Consider the following 15,690-nt stretch of genomic DNA (forward strand, 5'->3'; position numbering starts at 1 on the left):
TTACTGATAAAAATCAAATTCTCCCATGGCTACATGTAAAGAATCTGCTGCACTTCATCTTGGAAGCGATCCTATTGGCAAACCCTCTGGTTATATATTCTGATTTTGCTTTGCATGTGGACCTCCGCCACACATCTAACTTTTCTAGGTGATACTTCTTAGTCACGTACGTTTGAGTACATCTTGGTGGGCACAAACAAATGCGTATGGAGACGGAGGTTTTTTTAAACTAGATGATAAATCTATATTATGGCAAAGGCCAAATCTCCCGGCTACATACAATCGTGACCTCAGGGAGTCACATCACTCAGCGTTCTAGCCACTAAGGGACCACTTGGCGTTGGGTACATTGAATTACAATCCAATATAAGCGAGAGGGGAATCTTTGCGGAAGAGGGTTTGTAGAATTATGATAGGGGTTCATAGGGCCCCACCCTGGGGAACATCTGGTATAGTACAGGAGTCTTGGACCGCAAGAGCTCAAGGCTGTGTGCATCATGGAAGAAAGGAAAGCTGTGTTATTGGCTCTTCATGGCTGCCCACCTCTGGATTATCCCAAAAGAGGGTCCAACCCTGTTCCAGATGCAAGGAGTAAGGGCTACAAGAAAGTTGCACAGATCTACTCACATGAGCACTTAAGTTACAAGGGAGGCAGATCTCCTGCTCAAATCTTTCCCGGGCAAGATGAACACTCCCCACCATTCAAGGCAGCTCAGGCACTGTCTGGCAGGCCCACTGATACACACACCAGTGAGAGGAGGCAATACCAACCCTCTTTCCCTGTGAGAGAGCCTGAAAGGGGGTTTTTAATGTGATCCAACCTCGAATGAACTTGGGAAGATTTACACATCGGTCAGGTGAGGTGTTACATTAGACAAGGAAGGCGAATACCACTTTAGAAGTGACCTCAGTGCATCTCTGCATCACCACTGTTTCTGTTTGGTGATTACCAGAGTCGAATCACTGCTGAGCAGGTCTAGGGGCTGTGCCTTAGACCTGCGGACAGGACAGTGGTGAAAGAAAGACAATGCAGAGGCTGCACTGGCCGTGAGGTTTCCTGCTACCCAGTGAAATCACTCAAGATCTGGGTTAAGCACTGGAACTTCAGAACAGGGCAGAAGTGTCAGTGAGTGTCCGACCGAGGCAGCCCGTGACCGGCAGCGGCAGCAAACAGCCAGTTGCAGATGTGCACAGCAACCACAGAGACACCCGCTCCCAGGGGCGGAAGGGGGACTCTTGCAAACACACCTCTGAACTCTGGGTCTTTGCTAACCAACCACAGCCAGCTGGGAGTTGTTTTGTTAGAACTCCTTTCACCAGGCGCTTTAAGGTTTGCTGTGTTACATATTTCATTTCCCAACCTAACCTGCAGCACAGTTAGGTAGCTCTTGCTCCACCCCAGAAACGGATGCATTTCCGGGAAGGGTGACGTAATTCCTCTCTGCTGTGGATGACTTGTAAAGCGCTTTGGAATGAAAGGCGCTCTATAAATAGAAGATGACATTATTAAATATATACCTCTGGCTGAATCGGTCTTATTCTGCAAGTGATTTTATACCCAACGGATGCCGACTTCAATAGCTCAGGAGAACCGACATGCGGCAAAAATCTCCTCACCTCCATTTTTCGAATGTTTCTTTACCTGATAATTCAGCAGCGTAGCCGTCAGCATCCCCGTACTCAAACTCCACACTGGGGCAGTCCACTGAGCCCTGGGGGAGAGAGATTCCTTTGTCAATAGAAAGACAGGAAACCGAGGGGCTTCTCTCACACGCCCAGAAGAAATAGAACAATCACAGACAATACACACACATAGACTACACAGCCCAGGTCTAACACGGCACCTCACTTTGTTGCATCTTTTATTTATAGCTTCAGAATATTCTGTTTAAAATAAAGAGAGCTGGAGGAGACAAGCCGTTTCCATCAGGTCCATGTAGTTGTCAGGAAAAATCAAGGCAGCCCCGGGTGAGGGGCTGGGAGAGCGTTGGGAGGATGCCAGGGGTCTTTCGGCACATATTTCCCAGCACCACTGACAAAGGTTTCCATTAAGGTTTATCAGGAGCACGTCAAATCAAACCACGCCAGGGCCTTCGAATCAGGGGACAGTTATCCAAGCATACACGAGCCTCATTACGGACACAGGTCTCCAGAGCCGCCTGCTTAAAATACCGGGTCAATTGGGAAGAGCTATTTTTACCACCCTCCCAAAGCCATGTTTGGGCACCTCTGCGGCATGCCAATAGAAAGCAGGCCAGGCTTCCACTGGCTTCCATCACACATCACATGCATTCGATGAAGTGAGCTGTAGCTCACAAAAGCTCATGCTCAAACAAATTGGTTAGTCTCTAAGGTGCCACAAGTCCTCCTTTTCTTTTTGCGAATACAGACTAACACGGCTGCTACTCTGAAAACTGGGCAAGACATAGGTACCGCAGGCTCCCCCAACAGGTCACGGAGTCTGGCTCTTATAAAAGGGACCCTGCCTTCGTTTAAATGGACCATTTCTCATCTGATCATGTTCTGATCTATGGTACAAATGCAAACACAGTTTGCTCCTAAGTGGAAAGCTCTCTTATGATACAGTGAGATGACGGCTTTCCCCCGCCCCATTTAAACCACCAAAGAAGAAAACAAAGCCCCTCATGCCCATGTGGGAGTCTCAAATACAAATGGAAAATCCCTTCCTGGGGTGTTTTCCTGAACAGGGGCCATAAAGCAGGACCTTGATGTATGAGTAATCTCAGCAATAGGCTACTCACCGAGTAAGGTACTACTTAAGGTGAGTAATGGTGACAAAGTCAGGCATTGAAGTTTTGTTGTTTTTTTTAAATTGTCTCACATCAGCTGATAAAGGTATATAATGAAACGAGATCTGGATAACAGAAGTCCCGAATAATAGTGACTAACAATTTCTCCCCACTTTTATTAAATGTGACATTATCTTTCTTTGTTTCCACAAATTACGTTCCAATAGAATTATACAGGCATCTTTCATGTTTGCTGGGAGTCGACGAACTATCACTATAGTCATTCATCCATTCCCTTTTTCAGCCACGGAACAATGTCCCGTGGCTATATTTTGGCCTATATGGAATACAATTACTTTGGCTACATGTGTGTCTTTATCCGATGGAAAACGTGAGATCTGAAATTGGTTATTGGGGCATGAACCTTTGTAAATGATCACCATAAAGAAGAAAGTAAGTTGAGTAAACACATACAGTGTCTCCGATGAGAGAACACATGGGAGAACTACAAGTACCACAAATATCAACTAAAAAGAAGTGAATTTAGAACCTGAAAAGCATCAGCGGATACGTCAGGTTAAAAAAAAATATTCCACCATTCAAAGCTAAAATCCTGTTTTAGTGTTAGAGTGCGAGCAAGTGCCAGAAGTAATAGTTTGCACCATCAATATTCATAATCATGAATGACAGATAACATCTGCAGAGATGGTCAGAACAGGGCCTAATGCAAAACCCACTGACGTCAGCAACAAGTCATTGACTTCATTGGGCTTTGGATCGGGCCCAAAATGAACCACCATCACCAAATGTTGTGAAGCTTTCCAAAATTTTTGTTTTTCCTCCAAATTTTCAAATCACTTCCAATGATTGGGCATCATGTGTCCTTTCAATATATAGTAGCACCTCAGAGTTAAGAACACCAGAGTTATGAACTGACCAGTCAACCACATCCCCCATTTGGAACCGGAAGTACACAATCAAGCAGCAGCAGAGACAAAAAGAGAGAGAAAAAAAGCAAATACAGGACAGTGCTGTGTTAAACGTAAACTACTAAAAAATAAAGGGAAAGCAGCATTCTTCGGCATAGTAACATTTCAAAGCTGTATTGAGTCAATGTTCAGTTGTCAACGTTTGAAAGAACCGTAACATTTTGTTCAGAGTTACGAACAACTTCCATTCCCGAGGTGTTCGTAACTCTGAGTTTCTACTGTACCTATAATGCACAGTAAAATCCTCCTTCTCAAGAAGGCCCATGGAACAATTTGTGGTTCCTAGACGGAGCCATTTTAGAACCACCATGAGCCAAACCTGAAAGTCTGGCTGCAGTCTACAAACACCACAGGATTAAAACTGTCCAACCATTACCAAACTCCATAGAAGACGCACCCCGGGCGAGAATCAGCAAGTGAACTTCCAGAATGGTTAGTTTGTTTTGAAGAAACTGGGGATGGAAAAATGAATTTATAATAGGGAGCAAGTTTCAACCCTGATCATCCCCCTCCATTCCACTGCCCAATAATCCCCATCAGTGGAGGAGAAGGCAGGCAGGCAGCATGATTCAGTGGGTAGACATGGACCAAATGGCAGCAGCTGAAAGTGCCAAAACACCTGCAACTGGCTGAGGACCGCACAAGATGCCTTACTGTAGAGGAAACAGTAAAGCTGGGAATTAGGTACTTCTGGACCCTAATCCTGACCCTGCCATCAATTTACTGTGCAGCTCCAAGCAACTCCCCTTCTGTCTAATGTTCCCATCTGTAAAGTGGGGATAACACCCACCCCCTTTAAATTGCATTGAGAAGACTGTCTGTACATTTAGAGCACTGTCTGTCTGTCGGTCTACCTTTAGAGCACTAGCTAAGTGTCACGTATTGCTGTATTCTGCCCTGGATCCATGAGAAACAAGCAAATATGAAAGACCAGTGACAGACTTAAAATGCGAGAGCTCATGAACTATTAGGGCTATGAATGAAGGCACTTTGTACCTTTGGGAGCCTGGCCCCCCGGCTTTCCAATGGTAAAACGTCTTTAGCTGTAGTAGGTCATGAGGGCTCAGTTCTTACATGCACGTCATTCTGATTACCAACTTACTTTATTTCCCTGTTTGAACTCCAGCATGATTTTAGCAGACATTATTTTGAGCACCGTTGGAGTTATAAACCAATGCTTTTTAGCATCTCCACCGTAGATCCCTGCTTTCAAATTCCAGCTGCTCATAAAATATCAGGCCAAATTCAGTCCTGTCTTAGGTGGGTGAAATTCCACTAAAGTCAATGGATTTTGCCTGCGATCAATCGCTAAAAGGCTGAATTTGGCCAACTGCCTGTCACACATATTGGATGCCAAATGCCACGGTGGTGGGTGGGGAGAAGACCGAATGATATGATTTTAAGGTCCAATGTCCCATTAGCTGTCTGTACTAGAAAGCTGACATGGGCCAGTGTAAATGCCGTCAGGACCAGTCAACATTATCAAGCACTTGACTGGTTTTCTTTTAAGCCCAGAACAAGTCCTGCGAGGAGTTTTCCTGATGTAGCTGGGATAAATAGCCAGTTTTACCATCAGCTCCTGCAGAATCACAGTGGTCACAAAGCAGGTCAACAGCTGAGCCAGAAACAGAACTGAGATGTCTTGACTCCCTGTCCCCAGCTCTACCAGACCTTCCATTCAAGCTCTGACTTTTGGTCTCACACCTTTAGAGAGCCTTGACTGCACAAAGCATAGTACGTAATCAATGCTTAGACCAAAAACACTGCGCTGACCAACTAAGTTCTGAGCTCTAAAGCCTTGGAGGAATTCAGTTAAGCCCTTGCGCCTGCAAACGTTAATCCACCCAGCAAAGGGGCTCTGACGCACAGAGCTAAAACAAAAAGAATACTGCACCTCAGAACAGAAAATGGATTGAATGCGTATTCAATTGAGTATTGAATCTGGGTATTGAGGCCAGAATTCCACAGCCCATGTCAACTGTGTGTTCCTGGAAAGAGACCACCTCTCTCGCATCTTGTTTAGTGCCAAGCCCAAGTATTAGCTACGGTTAAACTAAAGCTTCCAACTCATACCTACAGAACATAGGGCAGTGTCAACAGGTTTTTACAGTTCATGGCCAATCCTGTTCCACCGAGACAGATTCCTACCATCCGCCTGTGTTCTACACATTAAGCTCTCTCTATATAGGTCTACTCAGCGGGGTTACCCCAGCATCTAAGTTCATCTCTCTTCTATCAGGTTCATACCTAGAGTTAAACTGAGAAGTGATTAAGCGATTCCCTGGTGCTGGCATCGAAGAAAACCCACCACTGTGGAGATGAGATGCCCCAAATCAGAGCTATAAACTCCCCGAAGAATGTCATAAGCAAAAGGTCCAGAAATGGCAGGATGTTAAAAAGAAGTTACAGCAGGTTTTCGCTGAGAGAGAAATGAACTGAAAACATGTTTTAGAGAAGACAGTTTGGTAGGGCCTTGGCTGCACCAGCACTAATAGGCACAGAGTCCCATTCTCCTCCCTCTGAAATCAACGGCAACCTCAGTGAGACCCTGTCCCCTGCCACTTCTGCCTCCCTCGTAGCCTGTCTGCTCTGTTCCCCACGAGCGCCTCTCTACTTTCTCCCATGCTGGAACCGGGGTCCTCCTTGATCCCACACGCCATGTGGTGGCCGTCAAATCCCTCCTCTTCCCACAGCGACCCTCTCATTAAAATGATACTGGTTCTTTTTTAAATCCATACTCTAACACAAGGCATGTCAGGCTGGGCTGACAAGTCCCCAGCCCTGCTCGGTACAGCCTTCCTGCTTCCATCTCCCTCAGGTCCCTGTCAGGATTATAAACTCTTACAGGCAGAGATTATATCTCCAGTGTTTTCCCCAGGAATTGAAATGGGGGGGGTGGGGGTGGTTCGAATTTATCCGGGGGGAGGGGGGGAGGTCAGGGCCGATAAGGGGTGAGACCGTGAGGGTGGCTCTGTGGCACCATAGTAAAAACTGAAATGTTTCATGGACCATTTAATTAGATTTAACTCATGTTTTAAAATCAGCACAAAAATTAAAGTTGGCTACTCAAGCCTTCTATGAAGCACTACACCCACATCTTTCTTGGTTTCTTGTTATAATTTTGCACAACTCTGTTACTGAACTTCTTGAATGCAATGCGGTCACCTTTGGTGGCTTCTCGTGTGTCCGGTACTTCCATTCTTTCCACTGATATGCTCATTAGATCATTCACATGATCAGGCAGAAGGCGACTTCTTTCAGAACACAAAATTCTATTCAATGAGGCAAAAGAATGCTCAACTGTAGCTGTTGTGACGGAGTAACAAGAGATGAATTCCTACTTCTTTCATCCCAGGAAACAGAGCACAAAGATTGGGTCAAGCCACTAGTGATAAGAAAAGAAAAGAAGTACTTGTGGCACCTTAGAGACTAACCAATTTATTTGAGCATAAGCTTTCGTGAGCTACAGCTCACTTCATCGGAAGTTGAAGTCAAATCTTCGTTCATTCGTCGTATGATATTCCATTCTATGTTCAAATTCTCTATTCTGTCCTGAGCACGACAGCCCCATTGCTGGTAGTGCCTCACTCCACTCAACTGTCCGTGTTTTATAGGACAGGGATCTGTAAAAGCTACCTAGAGGTCGAGTAGAATCATGGAATATCAGGGTTGGAAGGGACCTCAGGAGGTCAACTAGTCCAACCCCCTGCTCAAAGCAGGGCCAATCCCCAACTAAATCTATAAGTCACTGTTTTAGATTTTTAAGAATCAAGTCATGTACTTTTTCAGTTGTCTTAACAAACACTTCGTGTCCTCTTCACTTAAGGGTTCAATATAAATGCCTTTATTACTCAACTTCTGGACTGAAGTCTTTGCTTCTTCCAATATGTTTTCAACGGATAGCTCTCTGATTGATCCAAATGTAGCTTCTATTGCTGGACAAAGATCTACCACTGTTGTAGCAGATGCCTGGATGGCATTGTTTAATGACCCAAGTGGTTTCCACAGTAGACTTACAACGGAGAGAATGGCAATAGTCTTCTCTGAACATAGTAGCAAAAGTAATCCACCAGCCTCACGATTTAGATCCATCCCATCTTGGTAGATACTTTCCAAAGCCAGTAATAATGGCTGGAGTAATTTTAAGACAACAGCCAAGGATCGTTCGTGAGAAAGCCAGAGGGTTTTCCCAGGTTGGACTAATTTGAACTTCAGTCCCAGTGTATCTTCTATATTTTCCAAGATATTCAGTCTTTTTGGACTCTTGCTGAAAAAGAGAGTATAATGAAGACATTAATATATAGCTTTTAAAATGTCTTTTGAAGAGTCTGCAGCTTGTACTAGCGCTAGTTGGAGTAGATGGCCTCTGCACTGTGTACAGGTGAGATTAGGGTTACACTTTTCTCTGAGCAAAGCTTGTGCTCCACCATGTCTTCCAGAGAAGTTTGCAGCTCCATCAAATGCACAAGCAGCCATCTGTTTGGGGGCCCACTGATGAGCATTTAACTCTTCTAAGATGTGGGTTGTCACAGATGCAGCCAATGTGTCTTCTATAACTTGAACATCTAGAAATGCACCTACTGGCCTACCACTGACATCAAGATAACGTACACAGTGACTTAATACTTGATGCCCATTTGCATCGGTGCATTCATCAGCCACGTATGCAATTTTTTTTTGTGGTGAGAGAGTTCTTCACTTTTCCAACTGTTGAGTCTTTCACTGTGGCACCACGTGCTTCTAGCCAGTCAGCCGAGTTTCTTGCAGAAATATGATGAGCATTTGCTGGTCTTGTTCAGAACCAGTGTCCAACTTCAGGATGAACAAGTGATAATGAACTTAACATTGGCCTCCAGTCTGTAGTGTGTGGTATCTCTTGCTTAAATAGAAAGTACGATGCCACAGCCATGTGTGTTTCCATGAACTGTGTTGTGTCTCCAGCATTCTTAACAGCCTCATGAACACTCACCGGTGTTGTCCTTGGTCAGTGGAGACTGAGTACAGAGGTGCTTTCACATGAGTTCACCTCCCAGGTCGGGGGCAAGACGGCACCTTGCTCGTTCCTCCAGCTGCTCACTGTTCGCTCTGGCCACTGTTGTTCGTTGTGTCACTGTTCACTCAATCGCTCTGTTGCCAGTAGCCCTGTGCCATCACCTTCTGCTGCCACCTGCCACTGTGACCTCTGCGAGCTCATAGAATCATAGAATATCAGGGTTGGAAGGGACCTCAGGAGGTCATCTAGTCCAACCCCCTGCTCAAAGCAGAGCCTAATCTGCAACTAAATCATCCCAGCCAGGGCTTTGTCAAGCCTGACCTTAAAAACTTCTAAGGAAGGAGATTCCACCACCTTCCTAGGTAACGCATTCCAGTGTTTCACCACCCTCCTAGTGAAAAAGTTTTTCCTAATATCCAACCTAAACCTCCCCCACTGCAACTTAGACCATTGCTCCTCTTTCTGTCATCTGCTACCACTGAGAACAGTCTAGATCCATCCTCTTTGGAACCCCCTTTCAGGTAGCTGAAAGCAGCTATCAAATCCCCCCTCATTCTTCTCTTCTGCAGACTAAACAAGCCCAGTTCCCTCAACCTCTCCTGAGAAGTCATGTGTTCCAGTCCCCTAATCATTTTCGTTGCCCTCCGCTGGACGCTTTCGAATTTTTTTACATCCCTCTTTTAGTGTGGGGCCCAAAACTGGACACAGTACTCCAGATGAGGCCTCACCAATGTCGAATAGAGGGGAACGATCACGTCCCTCGATCTGCTGGCAATGCCCCTACTTATACACCCCAAAATGCCATTGGTCTTCTTGGCAACAAGAGCACACTGTTGACTCATATCCAGCTTCTCGTCCACTGTAACCCCTAGGTCCTTTTCTGCCGAACTGCTGCCGAGCCATTCGGTCCCTAGTCTGTAGCGGTGCATGGGGTTCTTCCGTCCTAAGTGCAGGACTCTGCACTTGTCCTTGTTCAACCTCATCAGATTTCTTTTGGCCTAATCCTCTAATTTGTCTAGGGCCCTCTGTATCCTATCCCTACCCTCCAGCGTATCTACCTCTCCTCCCAGTTTAGTGTCATTCGCCAACTTGCTGAGGGTGCAATCCACACCATCCTTCAGATCATTAATGAAGATATTGAACAAAACCGGCCCGAGGACTGACCCTTGGGGCACTCCGCTTGATACCGGCTGCCAACTAGACATGGAACCATTGATCACTACCTGTTGAGCCCGACAATCTAGCCAGCTTTCTATCCACCGTATACTCCATTCATCCAGCCCAAACTTCTTTAACTTACTGTCAAGAATACTGTGGGAGACCGCATCAAAAGCTTTACTAAAGTCAAGGAATAACATGTCCACTGCTTTCCCCTTATCCACAGAGCCGGTTATTGCGTCATAGAAGGCAATTAGATTAGTCAGGCATGACTAGCCCTTGGTGAATTCATGCTGACTGTTCCTGATCACTTTCCTCTCCTCTAAGTGCTTCAGAATTGATTCCTTGAGGACCTGCTCCATGATTTTCCCAGGGACTGAGGTGAGGCCGACTGGCCTGTAGTTCCCTGGATTCTCCTCCTTCCCCTTTTTAAAGACGGGCACTACATTTGCCTTTTTCCAGTCGTCCAGGACCTCCCCTGATTGCCATGAGTTTTCAAAGATAATGGCTAATGGCTCTGCAATCACATCCGCCAACTCTTTTAGCACTGTTGGATGCAACGCATCTGGCCCCAGTGGATTTGTGCTCGTCCAGCTTTTCTAAATAGTTGGTCTCTTGAGGTTCCACCAGCTCTCAGTGGGGGAACCTCGCTGCTAGTCCAGGCTAGGCCGCCTCTTCCACAGAAACAAACACTGTCCCACAGCACGTCTAGGCACTTAGACCTGATTATCAGTGATTTCAGCTGTAGTGGTCACTTAACAAAAGACTCTCTATGAAGGTTTCAGAGTAACAGCCGTGTTCGTCTGTATTCGCAAAAAGAAAAGGAGGCCTACTCAGCTCTGTCTTTAAACAGTGGAGGGGGCAGGTCAAATGGTACTCGTGACTCAGACAGACCATCAAGCAAAACACCTGTCCCCACCCTCTCTCTTGATGCCCTCAATCAGCACAGGCTGAGTACAGTTCTACTGCCCTTTGCTCCTACAATAAGAACAACACCATTTCATTACACACACCCCGCATTCCAGTGATTTGTAACCCAACCCCAGCCAAAATCGATCACTTGGGCAACACAGCTCTGTTTGCTGGATACCTAGTAGATTAGGTGTGAATGTAAACACAATCTGGTCCTGAAGCCTTTCCCCCAGCACCCAGCTCATCACTAGCTGTCGGGGAGAACTCATTTAGACTTTGCTTACAAATCATCATTTGAAATTATTAGGTTGGCCAACATCACTGAAATGAATGCACTGACACTGTCATAAAAACCAACAGCTGTATAAGGAAGCTAGTCTAGGTCCATACTTTTCAAATCTATTATACTTTTTCAGATACACATATTTTATCATACACTGTATATGCTTTTAAAGTGTGTATTAATGTTTCAATTTCAATTCAAATTTACAAACAGTCACTAAACAGGCAACACTGCATGTAACTAGTTCACAAAACTGGGGGGGAGGGGTGTTGGGGAAATTCAGGGGGCGTGTGGGGAAATCCCTGGTGTCTCCATTTGCCATGCATCTATGGGGCTCCAGCCAAGTGTTAAATAAATACTGCTAACAATCAAGGTAGGAATTAAGAATGGCCATACTGGGTCAGAACATATGCCCATCTAGCCCAGGATCCTGTCTTCTGACAGTGGCCAATGCCAGGTGCCCCAGAGGGAATGAACTGAACAGGGAATCATCAAGTGATCCATTCCCTGTTGCTCATTCCCAGCTTCTGGCAAACAGAGCCTAGGGACACCATCCCTGCCCATCCTGATTATTAGCCATTGATGGACCTAGCCTCCATGAATGTCTCTAGTTCTTTTTTGAACCTTGTTATAGCCTTGGCCTTCACAACATCCTCTGGCAAGCAGTTCTACAGGTTGACTGTGAGTTGTGTGAAGAAATATTTCCTTTTGTTTGCTTTAAACCTGCTGCCTATTAATTTCATTTGGCGACCTCTAGTTCGTGTGTTATGAGAAAGAGTAAATAACACTCCGTTATTTACCTTCTCCACACCAGTCATGATTTTATAGACCTCACTCATATCCCCCCTTAGTCGTCTCTTTTCCAAGCTGAAAACTCCCAGTCTTATTAATCTCGCCTTGTACGGAAGCTATTCCAGACCCCTAATAATTTTTGTTGACATTTTCTGAACCTTTTCCAATTCCAATATATTTTTTTGAGATGGGGCGACCACATCTGCATGCAGGATTCAAGAGGTGGCCGCACCATGGATTTATAGAGAGCCAACATGATATTTTCTGTTTTATTCTCTGTCCCTTTCTTAATGAGTCCCAACATTCTGTTCGGATGCGGCTGCCCATTGAGTGGCTGTTTCCAGAGAACTAGCCACAGTGACTCCAAGATCTCTTTCTTGAGTGGTAACAGCTAATTTAAACCCCAGCATTTTGTGTGTATAGCAGGGGTTGTGCTTTCTAATGTGCATTACTTTGCATTTAATTGCCCAACCGGAAGATACCCGGTATCCATCTAATCAGTATCCTCTCCCTGCCTGCCAGAATCAGATGCTTCAGAGGAAGGGGGAAGAAATCCCGTAATGAACAATTATGAAACAACCTGACGGTAATGGCAGTTTCCTAATCCCGGGCAGCTGGCTAGTTTCTCATGCTTCGGGAAATCAGCCGATTGGTGCAAATCCGGGATTTTAGTCTCCCTCTAGGTACTATATTGGACGGTTCCCCAAGGCACCCAGAAGCAGGCAGCCCTCAGATACGGCAAGGCTGGGGGACTGCACAAAGCCCGCGAGGAGACAAGCTGCCTCTTCTGGCGAGGCACCAGGCGCAAGCCATGGCTGGAGGCAGCGCACCTGAGCCGGCAGAAGACTGGTCCCTCCAGCCTGGGAAAGCTCAAACCCCACCTCGGCCCCCTGCGCTCAGAGCCCAGCCCCGGCTCACTCTCCGCCCGGCTGGTGCTTCCATAACCGGGCCACCCAGGCTGGGGCCGGGCGCAGGACCTGGCAGCGGAGCCGCAATAAGCCCCAGCCGCTCCTGCGGGTCCCAGCGCAGGGACGTGCCCCGGGGGCCCTGCAAACCGGCCCCCACTCAAACCTCCGACCCACCCACAACGTGGGCCCCCGCCGCGGCCGCCCGAGCCCCGCAGCCGCGCCGCCCGGCGCCTCCCCACGCCCGCCCTGCGCCGAGCACCGAGGGAGGCACCAGCCCCGGGGCGGACCGGGGGACCCGGGGGTCTCCCCCCGGGCGGCGGCGAGGCGAAGAGCAGCCGCGGGACCCGCCCCCCGCGGCCGGGGCAGCCCCTCTCCCCCCCAGGGCGGGCAGGGGGGTCCCGCAGCCCCGGCCCTTGCCCCGGCCCCCGCTCACCTCGGACTCCTTCCGCTGGCTCCTGAACAGCTCCCGCCCCTTGGCCGGGGGCTGCAGCGGCCGCCCCTTGCCGGGCGCCCCGTCCCCGGGCCCGGCGCCGCCCGCCGCGCCCGCCGCCTCCATGCGCCCTTCTGCCCTGCCCGGGCCGGCACGTGCGGGCGGCGCCCCCGCCCCGCGCCGGGGTCTCGCCACGCCCCCCCACTGCCATTGGCTCGCTGCCCCGCGGGGGACACACCCCCCGGCGCTGATTGGAGCGGCTGCTGCGGGGGCGGGGTTGAGGGAGAGGGACGGCTGGGCTCACAACCGGGGCCATGCGGGTTGGGGCTGCGGCCGCCGGCCCCAGGCGAAGGGGGGGAAGCTGCTGCCAGCCAGAGGGGGATAAAGGGATGGCTCAGTGGTTTGAGCATTGGCCTGCTAAAGCCAGGGTTGCGAGTTCAATCCTTGAGGGGGCCATTTAGGGATGGGGCAAAAATGGGGGCTTGGTCCTGCTTTGAGCAGGGGGTTGGAGGAGGTGACCTCCTGAGGTCCCTTCCAACCCTGATGGTCTGTGAGTCTAAGGGGAGAGGCTGCTGACCCGGCTGGGATGGGGTGAAAGGCTGCTGGCCCCCAGGGGAAAGCAGGGAGGCTGCTGGCCCTGGGGGCCAGGGAGGGAAGCCTCTGGCTGGGAACGGGAAGCAGGGGAGGAGACAGACAGGTCCTTTGCAGAGCAGGATCCGCTCAAAGGGCGGTGGTGGTGATGCGGCAGACACCAGGGGATGGGTGAGTGGATGCAAAGCTTTAACCCAAGCCCGGAGACTCCCTTTCACTTTCACATCACAGCACTTTTCCTCTGAAAGGATTCCTGTGCTGCACTTTGTGAACCAGACAGACTCAGTCTGTTCCTTTACAGCAGCCGAGCTGCCTGCAGGGTGGAAGTTAAAAGCCAGAAGCTGAGCACACCAGGGGACAGAAGTGGATGAGCAGGAATTTTAATCCAAATGACAAAGGTGACCCTCCTCCTCTCATATAAACACAGAGCCCACAGGACCTCACATTCTAAATTCTCAACATCCCCCTAAGAAACCTCACAGGACTCAATTTATCTTCCTGGTCTGCAGTCCATCCCAGCTTGGGTCAGCCCTTGACACTGATGGAGACTTTCGCTACGTCCTTGGGTACACCCTAGATTATAAAGCCAGAAGGGATCACCAGTTCATCTGACGTAACCGGCGTATCACCAGCCATTAAATTCCCCCCTAGTTACCACTCTGCTGAGCCCAGTAACTTTTGTTTGACTAATGCATCTTCCAGAAGGGCAGCCAGTCTTGATATGAAGACACCGAGAGATGGAGAACCCACCACTTGCCTAATCTCACCCCCGCCCCAATTAAAATGTTGTGCCCCTCTTTCATTGCAAATGAAGCACTCTTCTCGACCCAAGGATCATACTAGCCCGTTTTGTCACAACATCTCACTGGGAGCTCATATCCAGTTGCTTGTCCATTGTGACCCCTAAACCCTTGTCAGGGTCTCTGCTTTCCACGGTACATTTTGAAGCGTGGCCCACATTCCTTGTTTCAAGATGCATAACTGCATTTGATGGTATTAAAATGCATTTTGCTCTGTATGAATGCCTGTCCTCTTTTACCACTCAGCCAATCTTTGTGCCATCTGCAAATTTTATCAGCAGCAATTTTACATTTACTTCCCTATCATTGCTGAAAACACTGAGTAGCATCAGGCCGAGGACTGATCCCTGCAAAACCCCACTAGAAACACCCCCCATCTGATGATTCCCCATTGACAGCTACATTTGGAGCTCTGTTAGTTAGCCAGTTCTCACTCCGGGTAACGTGTGCCCTATTGATGTAGTGTGGAGTGCCAATTTTTTAATCAGAATGTCATGGCGTCAAACACCTTACAAAAGTCTTGAATGTTACATCTACGCAGTTACTGATGTCAACCAAACTTGTAGTCCCAAAGAGTTAAATCGGGTTTGTTTGACAAAACCTATTTTCCATAAAACCATGTTGACAGGCACTAATTATATTCCTTCTCATTCATTCTTTATCAATAGAGTCGTGTATTGGCGTTTCCATTATTTTGCTCAGGATAGATGACAGGCTAACCAGCCTACAGTTATGCAGGTCATCTTCCTTATTGTTTTTGAATACTTGAATAAGTCTTCTGGAATTTCCCTGGCATTCCAATACTTATCAAACATTAACACCAGCAGGTGAGAGATCGCCAGCTCTTTTTGGGTGCAAGTTGATCTGGGCCTGCTGATTTAAAAATGTTGATTACCAGTAGCTGTTGTCTAACATGATCCTCAGTTACTAATGGACTGAAACCATCATCCTCATATGAGATGAGCACAGCATCCTGCTTCTTTCCACTTGGAGAGCAGAAACAGTTATTGAAGAAATATAAAATAGAAATAGGCTATTTGCTGAAGTCATTTTGTGGCTCTGTGCCTCAGTTTCCCCATCTGTA

The 15,690-nt window shown here is 47.8% G+C and overlaps 1 protein-coding gene across 2 annotated transcripts in view; it reads right to left on the reverse strand.

Annotated features, from left to right (window-relative positions):
- Positions 1–13,354, reverse strand: part of STRIP2 (striatin interacting protein 2) — a 68,372-nt gene extending 55,018 nt beyond the window's left edge. Inside the window, exons 1-3 of one of the 2 annotated variants that reach the window (XM_043521283.1) lie at positions 13,219–13,354; positions 1,643–1,712; positions 1,367–1,484 (exon numbers count right to left, since the gene is read on the reverse strand). In XM_043521283.1, the coding sequence (XP_043377218.1) occupies positions 1,367–1,484; positions 1,643–1,672 (148 nt within the window). In that variant the 5' untranslated portion in view covers positions 1,673–1,712; positions 13,219–13,354. The remainder of the gene's footprint in view (positions 1–1,366; positions 1,485–1,642; positions 1,713–13,218) is intronic. The other variant, XM_037889420.2, reaches the window with a different exon arrangement.
- Positions 13,355–15,690: the final 2,336 nt, after the last annotated feature.

Source organism: Chelonia mydas, chromosome 1 (assembly GCF_015237465.2).
Source record: "Chelonia mydas isolate rCheMyd1 chromosome 1, rCheMyd1.pri.v2, whole genome shotgun sequence".
In the NCBI taxonomy this organism is placed as follows: Eukaryota; Metazoa; Chordata; order Testudines; family Cheloniidae; genus Chelonia; species Chelonia mydas.